General features: G+C 53.7%; 1 protein-coding gene across 1 annotated transcript; it reads left to right on the top strand.

The window, feature by feature from the left end:
* Window positions 1–4761: 4761 nt before the first annotated feature.
* Window positions 4762–11155, top strand: SIX5 (SIX homeobox 5). The gene is made up of 3 exons (XM_070950237.1): window positions 4762–5588; window positions 8273–9552; window positions 10068–11155. Exons 1-3 carry the CDS (start codon window positions 4762–4764, stop codon window positions 10667–10669), a joined length of 2709 nt encoding a protein of 902 aa, XP_070806338.1. The 3' UTR covers window positions 10670–11155.
* Window positions 11156–11712: the final 557 nt, after the last annotated feature.

The raw sequence follows: 11712 nt of genomic DNA, 5'->3' as shown, positions 1-11712 counted from the left end.
GGGGTTTAAAAACCCCTCCAGCAAATCACAGTTATGCTGTCGACTTAGGGGGTCTGGAACATTGTTTGCTCCTGAGGCGCTGCTCAGCTCTCTAATGAAGACAGACGAGGGGTGATATAACTGTCTTCCAGTTATGGAAGAGAGAGGCTTGGCACAGAGAAGGGGGGGGGGGGTTCAACCTATTCTCCAAAGCACCAGAAAGCAGGACGAGAAGCAATGGGTGAAACTCAACAAGGAGAGAAGCAACCTAGAACTAAGGAGAAACTTCCTGACATTGAGGACAATTAGCCAGTGGAACTACTTGCCTCCAGAAGTTGTAGGTGCTCCATCACTGGAGGTTTTTAAGAAAAGATTGGACAGCTACTTATCTGAAGTGGTAGAAGGTCTCCTGCTTGAGGCAGGGGTTGGACTAGACCTTCATATCCCTTCCAGCTCTATTCTGATTGATTGACACCACCTTAATTAAAAGGCCACTCCTGCTTGCTCCCCGCACTCACTAGGCTCCTGAAGGACCGGCCTTCCAACAGATCACGTGGAAACCCTTCCTTGCTGGCATAACTCATTCACACATGGATGGTCTCTGACCTGATCCGACCAGGGCCTTTTCAACCAACGACTTCCTTCTTTCACCCTATGGAGAAAAATACCCCTTGCCTTAGGGTAGGTGAAGTCAGCAAACGGGCTAGAATGGGGATGAGATGGTTGGAGCAGCCTGGAAAGACCAGAATTTTCATTTGCAAAGCGGACAGACAGAAGCCTTTGGTGCAAAACTCATAAATATCCATTTATGTTCACAGGAGCGATAAGGAGGTAAACAGGGAAGAGGATTGTGGGGAGGGGGGGTGGGATTCTCTGCCATCCATCCAGGCCGTGAGGACATTTGAGGAGGGGGTTTATTTCTGCTTGAGTCCCCCCCTCCTTGCTGAGATAGGGGCCCCCGGTCAGCTCACTGGAAAGCATCCCACCCACACCCACCCTCCTTGCGAGCTGTTTCTGGCCAGGCTCCACTAAGCTAAGTTTAGAACAGAAACATTCCTGCAGCCTAAATGGAACCATGGAGCAGCCAGCATTTGGGGGCAGGGGAGCTGGCTGGGAATGGTTTGCAAGGGTTCTCAGCCTCTCCTTTTCATTCTCCTGCCCTGATGAATGTTTGGGGCCTTGGGTTAGAGACCCTCACACTCTCCCTTGTCAGCAGGGACCCTCCAGGCTGCCCTTTGCAGGCAGCAAAAATCAAATTGCAAAGATTTCACAGCTGGTTTTCTCTTTGGTTTCCTCAGGAGCAAAGTTAGGAGCAGCGGGGTCCTAGGAGGTCAGAAAAGTCAAAATGGCTTCCCTGCGATCAAAGTGCCAGGGTTAAGGTTAGGAATCTGGGCGTGCATTTTCTTGTTTTATTTTTTAAAAAATAGATTTAATAAAATGTGGTTTTATCAAAAGGCAATTCACAAAACTTTCTACTGGAATTGGTTAGTCGGAAAAGGCGCTTCCGGATGCCAGATTTTAAAACAGATTCGGCCTCCCTGCCCTGTTTTTAATCCCACACCAGGACGTCCAACATACCACTGCAATTTCTTATCTGCAAACAGGAATTACCTATAGATATTAACCAGTTTTGTCTCTGTTTTCCCTCCTGTTTCTAAGTAACCAGCCTTAGAATTCTCCATCATTAACAAACTTGCGTGGCCCACAGCATCCCCTGGTGTCCAGCCTGGGAATGGCAGGTGATCCTAGAACTCTCTCTTCAGAGGTTAATTAGGCCAATTTATAGAACAAAGGCAGATTTCCAAGTTTCTCACAAGTCTTCATCAAGCAAGGCGAGGAAAAGTGTGACTGTGGGAGGACTGAGGTAGCAAGGGGGATGAAGGACAAGGGTAGTGGAAGAGATTTTGCTCACAGCCAGGGCTTTTCTCTCTTTAAAGCAGAGTTTTTCAACCTGGGCAACTTTGCGGACTTCAACTCCCAGAATTCCCTAGCCAGCCATGCTGACTGGGGAATTCTGGGAGTTGAGGTCCACACATCTGAAAGTTATCAGAATTGGGAAACTTTGCTTTACGGGGGAAGGAAGGCCATGAGGTGTAGAAAAACAAGCAAAATTCACCAGAAGTCCTACGTTACGAAAATGGGAATCGCATTTGGTGGCAACAAGACCGATGTGCTAAAATGGACAAAGAAAAGTCTCAAAATTGTCCAGAGGAGGCAATTGAGAGAGGACTCGGGGTGTGTGTGTGTGTCTGTTTTTTGTGTCTTCGAATCAGCCTTGATTCCTGGAGACTGCCTGGATTAGTCCCTGTAGTTTTTGTTGGAAGAGTTCCTTCATAGTTTGCCATTGCCACTGTTCTAGAGCTAAGAGAGAGTGGCTGGCTCAAGGTCCCCCCAGTTAACTTCCTGCACAAGGTAGGAGTCGGACTCACAGTCTCCTGGTTTTAGCTTGGTGGTTTAATTGTGTGCCCCATGGAAGATGAACTCAAGCCAGGCCAGGGCTTCTTTGGGGGTGGGGGCAATTCATTTAACACTCAGCCAATAGCTTTGCTTTGCCTATGTAGGTTCATCCATTGCAATCTAGAGTTTAAAATTTGCTATTGGTGACATTTTGGTTTCTAAATGTGATAAACAGATGATAGATAGAATGATGGAACAATAGAACGACAGAATGATAGATGAATAGAGTGAATAGATAGAGCGGATGAATATACATAGAGCCTTGGTGGCGCAGCGGACTAAAGTACTGTTAAACTAGCACTTAGCTGCCAGCTGCCTGCAATTACTGCGAGTTCAAATCTCACCAGGCTCAAGGTTGACTCAACCGTCCATCCTTCCGAGGGAGGTAAAATGAGGACCCGGATTGTGAGCGCAATAAGCTGACTTTGTATAAAAAAAGAACACCGCTTGGGGGGGGGGCGAAAGCCCTACTAAGCAGGTATATACATAAGTATGAAGGCTATTGCTTAATGCATTGTAAGCCGCCCTGAGTCTCCGGGGAAGGGCGGCATATAAATCCAATCAATAAATAGATACAGAGATAGAGATGTGATAGATAGATAGAGAAGAGAGAGAGAGAGAGAGAGATAGTGGGGGAATAGATAGAAAGACAGATGATAAAGATGGATAGATAGGTAGGTAGATAACATAGTGAATAGTGACTAGAGTGATAGAGCAAAGGAATATACAGAGATACAGAGATAGAGACAGATGTGATAGGTGTGAGAGAGAGAGAATAGAGATAGTGGGTGAATAGATATAGACAAATGATAAAGAGAGAACAGACAGACCGACCAATAAATAAATAAATAAATATTGATCCCTCCACTCACAGGGGTAGTGGGAGTTTCATTCACATTCATTCACTATTAGAGGCTCACAGTTCCACGATGTGTTTTTAGGCTCTGATCAGGGGTTTCCTGCAAGCTCTAAAGTCACCTCCCTGTACAGTATTATTGTGTTATTGTATTGCTTTATAACTTTGTTTATTTATAACTTTATTATCTCAACAGCTCTCAAGCAGCCACCATAAAAAAAGGGAAGGCCAAGAACAGTAAAATTGTGATAAAGGGAATTTCTGGCAGGCAGCTGTTCCTGACAACAGATGGCACCAGCAGCTGGGTGCTTTGCCCTGGCTGATCCTTCTGAACTTGCTGTCCCATGGAGGGGGATCCTGGCCAGATCAGGCAACACAGGCTCTGAATGAAAGATTGTGGTCCTGCAACTTTGACAACCTCCATGGCTGCCTCTTCAAATTACACCTGGAAGTCAGCAAGGACCTGCTTTTCACAGCAACATTCCCCAACCTGGTGCCCACCAAGTGCACAGAGTGGGCGGGTGGGTGAGACTGTCTAAGACAGGGATGTTCAACCTTGGCCACGTTATGATTTGTGGATGAAGCCACAAGGACAAAACTGGCTGGGGAATTTTGGGAGTTGAAGTTGATAAATCTTAAAAGTTGACAGGGTTGGACACCCACTAGTGTAAGAGAAGTTGAACCAGGGTTAAACACTAACCAGGATGGGGAGCTTCTGACCACACAGACACTTAAGGGGGCAAGAGACCCATGGCCTGGGAAACCGGACCCCAAATGGGGCACAAGTAGATTGGTGGGCAGATGATGAGCAGAGCAGGGCAGCTTCTCCTGCCAGCCCCTCTTAGTCCCAGCTTCCCCCCATCCTGGCTGAGCTTTATGGAATTTGAAGCCCAGGATGGGGCAAACTCCCATTCATCCTGGCTTTCTTTGAATCCTAGTGCTGGAAGGGCCCTGGGAGGTCTACTAGTCCACCCCATGCTCAACCCTCATCCTATCCACGACAAATAGTTGTCCAATCTTTTCTTGCAAACCTCCAGCGATGGAACACCCCATTTTTTTGGGGGGGGGAGCATGGGAGGGTCTCCCAGGGGCCCAACAAGTGCAGTCCAAGCAGGTTTCCCCGTTCTGGAGGGTGGGGACGGGGAAGGAACTTCGCTTGCCAAGGACCCATCGGGGCGAGTCCGGAGCTGCTTTGGAGTTTCGCGAGGCGCGAGACGCCGATCGAGGTGGAGGTTGGGCGCAGCCTTGCCGGAGCGGGAGAGCGCCTGGCCGCAGGAGGAGGAGCAGTCCCGCCCCGAGGAGGAGGAGGAGGAGAAAGCGAACTTGGAGGGGCGGGCGGGGGCCGGGCGGATCGGGAGGGGCAGCGGCGGGGCGGGGGGCTAGGGGCGCGAGTGGGCCGGACGGGGAGGGGACCGGGCCGGAGGGAGGGAGGAGGGCAGGCGAGGGGGGCCGGACTCCCGCGCCCTAACATGGCCTCCTTCCCCGCCGAGCCTCCCGGCCGCGGCCCACCCGCAGCCCCGCCGCCCGCCCCGTCCGCGGGCAGCGGCGGAGCAGAGCCGCGCAAACTTTTGCCAACTTCGCCGCCCGCCCCGTCCGGCGCGGAGCCCGGCGCGGCTCCTCCCGCAGCAGCAGCAGCAGCAGCAGCTTCTCCTCCTCCGGCTGCTGCCGCTGGGGCTGCTCCTGCTCCGGCCGCCGGCCTGCCGCGCTTCTCGGCCGAGCAGGTCTCGTGCGTGTGCGAGGCGCTGCTGCAGGCGGGCGACCCGGGCCGGCTGGGCCGCTTCCTGGGCTCGCTGCCGGCCGAGGAGGCGTCGCGGCTGGAGGCGTCGGGCTCGGGCGAGAGCCTGGCCAAGGCGCGGGCGCTGCTGGCCTTCGAGCGGGGCGACTTCGGCGAGCTGTACCGGCTGGTGCAGAGCCGGCCCTTCGGGGCGCCCCACCACCCCTTCCTGCAGGACCTCTACCTGCGGGCGCGCTACCGGGAGGCGGAGGCGGCGCGGGGCCGGGCGCTGGGCGCCGTCGACAAGTACCGGCTGCGCAAGAAGTTCCCGCTGCCGGCCACCATCTGGGACGGCGAGGAGACGGTCTACTGCTTCAAGCGCCGCTCCCGGGCCGCCCTGCGCGACTCCTACGGCCGCAGCCGCTACCCGAGCCCCGAGCAGAAGCGCCGCCTGGCCCGAGACACCGGCCTCTCGCTCACCCAGGTCAGCAACTGGTTCAAGAACCGGCGGCAGCGCGACCGAGGAGGAGGAGGCGGCGGCGGCGGCGCGGCGGGAGGAGGAGGAGGCACGCCCAGCAAGAGGTATGGGGAAGGCGGCCCTCTGGGCATGGGCAGAGCGCGCCCGCGCCCGCTGGAAGGTCGAGCCTCCAGGGGCCTGCGCAGGCTATCCGGGCACTTGCCCACGCCTTGGATGCGGAGGGTTACGAAGGAAGTGGGAGGCCGGGGTTCGAAGCCTGGCCGAGTCCACCCCAAAATGGGATGGGGGATGCAGCTCCTGCACGTCTGAATCCTAAACAGCCCCTCCCCACCCCCAACTCTGCAAGCAAGCCCCGAACCAGGATGAAAGTTAAACCCGATCCTTCTGGGGGATTTCACCTGCTCCCCCCCCCCAGCCATTTTTGCAGTGGGGAGGGGACACCCTTGGAATCTGGGGAATGCAAGGGGGGTATTTTGCAAAAGGGTTGCTGGGAGGACTTGCCCCCCCCCAAATGGCTCCTGGGCTACAACCTGGCCAGGTGCAAATTTCCAGCAACCCCAAAGGCAGTGGGACCAGCAGGAATAGCTGAGCTCCCTCCCTCCCTCCCTCGCTTTGACCCTGTCTGGAGCTGGCACATGTTCCAACAAAGGAGACTCCCCCACCCCCGGTCTCCCCCCCCCCCCCATTCCAATTCCTTGGGTTCCTGGGCCATTCCTGGGGTGCTGGAGAGGAGCGTGGGAGCTGGCTTCCACTTTCTTTGGAGTTAGCAGAACTTTCTTTCTGAATGTGCAAAAAAAGCAGAGGAGGTGGGGAACTTACCAACAGGAGGGAATATTTGTAGCTCAGGGTTGAAATGAGGGGTCCTTGGTACTGTCTGAGGGTGGGGGGTTTCTTGCAGACATTTGGTGACCCAACTAGGTAACATCATCACTGCTCAGGAGATGAGCGTTAGTAGCCCTGATGATGTTACCTAGTTGGGTCACTGCAAGGAAACCACCAAGCTCCGAGAGCACCAAGGAGCCCACCGTCTTCCTCCTCCAGGAAACTCTCTAGTCTAGGTCCATTGTTTCTCCACCTGGATCCCTTTCAGACGGGTGGACCTCAACTCCCACAATTCCCCCGCCTGGAGTTGAAGCCCACCCGTGCGAAAGGGACTCAGGTGGAGAAGCACTGCTCTAGGCAGCTGATAATCTCTGCCGGATCTTGGGACACGTTTAGAAGAACCTCAACGGGGAGAACTTCCCTGCCCACCACATCCATTCAAGGGAGGTGTGACGGAGCCTCCCGCCCAGATGTTCCTGCAGCTCTTTCCCTGCTTCTTCCCCGGCTGAAGTCCTGCCTCCATTCTCTTCCGCTCACCCAACGTGGAAGCCTAGCTCTCCTTTGTTGTGAAATCTGAATCCCAGGCGTTGAATTTCTTTCCCTGGGCCTTTTTCCTCCTGATCTCCTCCCTTCCCAGGGCAAGGGTGGGGACCAGAACCATCTCCTCCTCCAGAGAGCTGGTCGACGGAGCTCCACCTCTTCCTCAAGGGTTGGGAAGCTTTACAAACACAGAACCTCTCTGGAGGAAGCCCCAAGGAAGCCGGCTAGACTGTGGTTGAACATAGCTGTGAGTTGGAGAGGTTGAGGGTGGGACCCACAGGAAGCCATCCAATCATACATTTTGGGGCGCCATGCTCTAGGACAGGGGTCTCCAGATTGGCCATTTTAAGACTTGCGGACTTCAATTCCCAGAATTCCTCAGCCAGTCCATAAAACTATCTATTTTCCTAGGCCAGGTGTGTCCAACCAACCGTGGAAACTTTTTTTGTCTATTTGTTGATGTCCCACCTTTATTATTTTTTACTAAATAATTCAAGGCGGCGAACATATTTAATACTCCTTCCTCCTCCTATTTCCCCCCCAACAACAATCCTGTGAGGTGGGTTGGGCTGAGCGGGAAGTCACCCAGCTGGCTTTCATGCCTAAGGCAGGACTAGAACTCCCAGCCTCCTGGTGATTGGCCCAAAGTCGCCCAGCTGGCTTCCTTGCCTAAAGTGGGACAAGAACTCACCATCTCCCAGTTTCTAGAAGTTCCCAGAAATTTCTTCTGAGCTTGGCAAAGAGAAGTGATTGACTCCAGGGTGGGAGTTGACTGCTGGATGAGATGGAGTTCTCTGGTGCAGGTCCTCTTCACCTCCTAAAGAAAAATGGTAGGAAGAAAGTGAGTAGCTTGTTCTGGACCAAAGAAACGGGGATCCCTAAATGAGGTCGCTTTGCTGGGGTCCTAAGCAGCGGCAGGAATTTGGGGAGCTGCAGAGAGGTTGAAGGTTGTTTCTCCTTAAGGATTGTCTTGGTGGGGCAGCCTGTACCCCAGCATCTCAGCTGGTCCTCGACTTACAACCACAATTGAGCCCCAAATTTCTGTTGCTAACCAAGACAGTTGTTAAGTCAGTTTTGCCCCATTTTACGACCTTTCATGCCACGGTTGTTAAGTGAATCACTGAAGTTATTCAATTAGTAACATGGTTGTTCAGTAAATCTGGCTCCCCCGTTGATTTTGCTTGTCAAAGGTTGCAAAAGGGGATCGCGTGATTCCAGGACACTGGAACCGTCATAAATACGAGTCAGCTGCCAAGCATCTGAACTTCGATCATGTAACTTTAGGGCGTGATACAACAGTTCTAAGTGTGATGAATTGTCATGTCACTTTTACAGTGCCTTTGTAATTTCGAACAGTCATTAAACAAACGGTTATAAGATGAGGACTACCTGTGTTAGGGAGTTTACCGCCTCTTCTCTCCTGCAGTGAATCTGATGGCAACCCCAGCACAGAAGACGAGTCCAGCCGTGGTCCGGAAGAAATCGAAGCCGTTGGGGGCCTGTCCGCCAGCCATGAGGGAATCGCGGCCCCCGGCAGCCTGTTCCTTCCCGGGGCCTGCACCAGCGCCTCTTCCATCCTTCTGAACGGGAACTTCATCACTGCCAGCTCTCCCCCCGGCGTGCTCCTGAACGGGGGCTCGGTGATCCAGACCCCCACCGGAGGGGTCATCCTCAACGGGCTGACCCTAGCAGACAACCAAACCATCACGCTCAGCCCTGTGGCAGCTCCCAGCCCGCCCATCCTCCTCAATGGCTGTACCAGCCTGCGGAGCCCTAGGACCCCCAAGATGGAGGAGATGGGCAAAGTCCCCCTGGAAACCCTCTCCCCAGCCACGCTCATCCTCAACCCAGTGGCTCTCCAGGGAGAGGTGAAGTCGGAGAACATAGACCCGCTGGCGTTTGGGGTGGAAATGAAGTCGGAGGATGGGCAGGGGGCAGCTCTCCCTCCCCTCCTGTCTCTCCCAGAGACCTCCCCGCTCCTCTCCGAGCACAAGGGGGCGCTGTTGGCTGCAGTGCCCATGCCCCAAGTGGTCCCTTCCAATGAAGAAAGCCCCACAATCCCCTTGTTGCCCGTAGCCCCTCAACCAGCAGCGCCCCAAAGTCCGCAGATTGTGCCTCTTGCTAAACTGGTCCCTGTCAGTCAAGCTCTGGCCACTTCCCAGGGAACAGGGCCAGTGGGTGGTGGGCAGGGGTCCACAGTGGTGACATCTCCTACCATCACTGCCACCCCCCACCTCTCTCTCCCTGGGTCCTCTACAGCCCAGGCCACCGTCCTCCACGTTTCTGCCCCATCCCTTCTCCCGCTCACCCAGGTATCGCCCCCTTCCCAGGTGGTCCCTCTGTCCCAGACCATTCCCGGGGCCCAGCTACTGTCTCCACCTCAGATGGTTCCTGTGTCTCCCACCCAGATCTACACCATGTCCCATGGGGCTCCGGCACCTCAGCTGGTCTCCATTCCTCAGGTGGCACAGGGCTCCCAGCTCATCTCCTTGCCCCAAGTGGTGCCCACCTCTCAGGTGGTGACTCTACAACAGGGCGTGGGCAGTCCCATCCAGATCCTGACAAGTGCCGCCCCCATCAAGGTGGGCCCTGTGACTGGGACCCCACAAGGCACAGGGGTCACCGGCGGCCTCGGGCAGAACAACGTCCATCTCCTCAACACCGGCGTTGGCGTCACCACGCTGCAGCTTCCAGGCACAGCACAAGGTATCTCTCTACCCCGGCTTCAGAGGTGGCTGAGCCTTGTCCAGCCATAAGTGGGGAACTCTCCGAACATTGTAGGAAGGCTAGGTATTCTCCGGAAAAACTAACAGTGCACAGTCCAGAATCGGAAGGGGGTTCCCCGTACCAATAGAGGAGAATATTTGTAGCTCAGGGTTGGTGCACTCTCAGCTTGGTTGTTTCCAAAGAACACCTCATAAGCATGTATGCACGTGCATACACACACACACATACATTCCTGGAATCTTTGTGGTGGTCCATTTCTGGACGTCTCAAGAATTCCTCTGGTCATAACTGACAAAATCCAGGTGGGGTTATTGTGAATTCCTCTGTCACATGTTCTCCAAGCTACCGTTTCTCCTCCCTCAACTGTTCTCTCCTTCCTTCCCAAGGCCATCTCCTGAATCTGGAGAGGAGGCAGACACCGGGGTTGAGCGATTAGGAGCCAGAATGCTAGAGATCTTGTCTAAAGTGGCTCCTCTGTTGTCCTTCTCCTCCAGGTAACCTTCTGCTGGCCAATCCAGCCACCGGCAATGGCACCATCGTCACTGGCATGGCTGTACAGCAAGGCAAACTGAACCTCACCGCCACCTTCCCGGCTAGCATGCTGATGACCTTCGTGCTCTCCGCTCCCCCAGCCTCAACCTTGACTCTTCCCATCAAGCAGGAGGTGGCAGTAGCCACACCGGCAGTTCTGGGAGCCACTGAAGGCAACGGTGGGTTGCTTGCGGGAGTCCCCTCGGTGCTGCCTTCTGAAGTCTCCCCTCTTTCATCCTCCAACGGTGCTGCCAGCGTGGCCTTCGGACCAGACGCCGGCCAAGGCGCTCTCCTTTCCAGCTTCTCCCAGCCAGAGACCCTGTCCATATCCCAGCCGCAGGTCGTGTGGTCCAACCCGGTGAGCATGGACCTGCAGGGGAACAACTCCGAGGGGCTCTTTGAGATGGAGAAGGGGTCAATGGAGGAGCTCCGGCTGCCCGAGGGTGAGGGTCTTTTGCTGGCTGCTGCTGGGGGGGACCCCCTGGGTCCCGAAGCTCTGGACTCAGATGAAAAAGTGCTTACTCAGCTGCAGTCAGTCCCAGTGGAAGAGCCCCTGGACCTGTAAGGCTCACAGTTGGTAAGTTGTCACCTTCCAGGCAACCTTCAAACTGAGAATTTGGACCACCTGATCTTTCCCAGAGTAACTGAGTTTGGGAGTACTCAGTGCCTCCGTCAGAGAAGATGCTTCCCTGCCCATCTTTGCACAGGAAGGGTGTCGCACTACAAGGGTTCTCCGCATGGCCCTTCATGCTGACCACAACAAACCACTACTGGTGCGGCCAACCAGGGCGTCCCTTGGTGGTTGTCAGAATAAGCAAACACTACAATACACGGGAGTGCTTGACTTTCGACCGGTCATTGAATGACCATGAAAGTTATGACGGACTTTTGAAAAGCTACTTATGACTTCTCCTCAAAGTTATGACCATGGTGTTCTCCCTTCTTTGGGGTCATGTGATCGCATTTGGGTACCTAATAATCAACTCACATTTACAACCGGTTGCAGGGGCCTGCAGTCTTGTGATTGCAATTTGCTGCATTTTTGTAAGTTTCCATCATGTTTTTCAAATGTTTTTGAAAATGTTTTCCAGAAGAATGGATTTGCTTAATGGCCACATGTTTTGCTTAACAATTGTGGTGACTCACCTTACAGCTGCTGTAAAAAAATGGTCTTAAAATCAAGTCCAGTCATGCAATGCCTTGATTTACAACCGCAACAACTGACAATTGAAATTCCAGTCGCAATTGTGGTCCTAAGTCAAGAAATGCTTCACACAGCAAAGGAAGAGCTGCATCCATTCCTCATTGTGAAGGTCAGACATTTCCTTCCATTTCCCCTTTGAATTTCCTTTCTACTAGACATGCCTCTCTATTTTCAAAGTCACACTACATCTTGGGAAGCTGGGAATGTCTCACTCAATCCAGGGAAATTTTATGATGCAAAGAAATATTTCCTGTCCTCTCATCCATGGTGCTAGGGATGATCCCAAATCCCCAAATTGGAGAGGCAGGAAAATTATCCCATTTCCATGCTTTCGTTCTTGGGCGTTTTTTCGGTGGCGTTGAGGACAGCCTGTCATCCCTGAAAAAGGTCACCTCTGGAAGTAT

This window comes from Pituophis catenifer, unplaced genomic scaffold (genome assembly GCF_029215685.1).
Source record: "Pituophis catenifer annectens isolate HBS135680 unplaced genomic scaffold, rPitCat1.0.hap2 SCAF_9, whole genome shotgun sequence".
NCBI classification, from domain to species: Eukaryota; Metazoa; Chordata; class Lepidosauria; order Squamata; family Colubridae; genus Pituophis; species Pituophis catenifer.
Note: the sequence above shows the minus strand (reverse complement) of the source record. Positions and strands in the feature narration are given on the sequence as shown.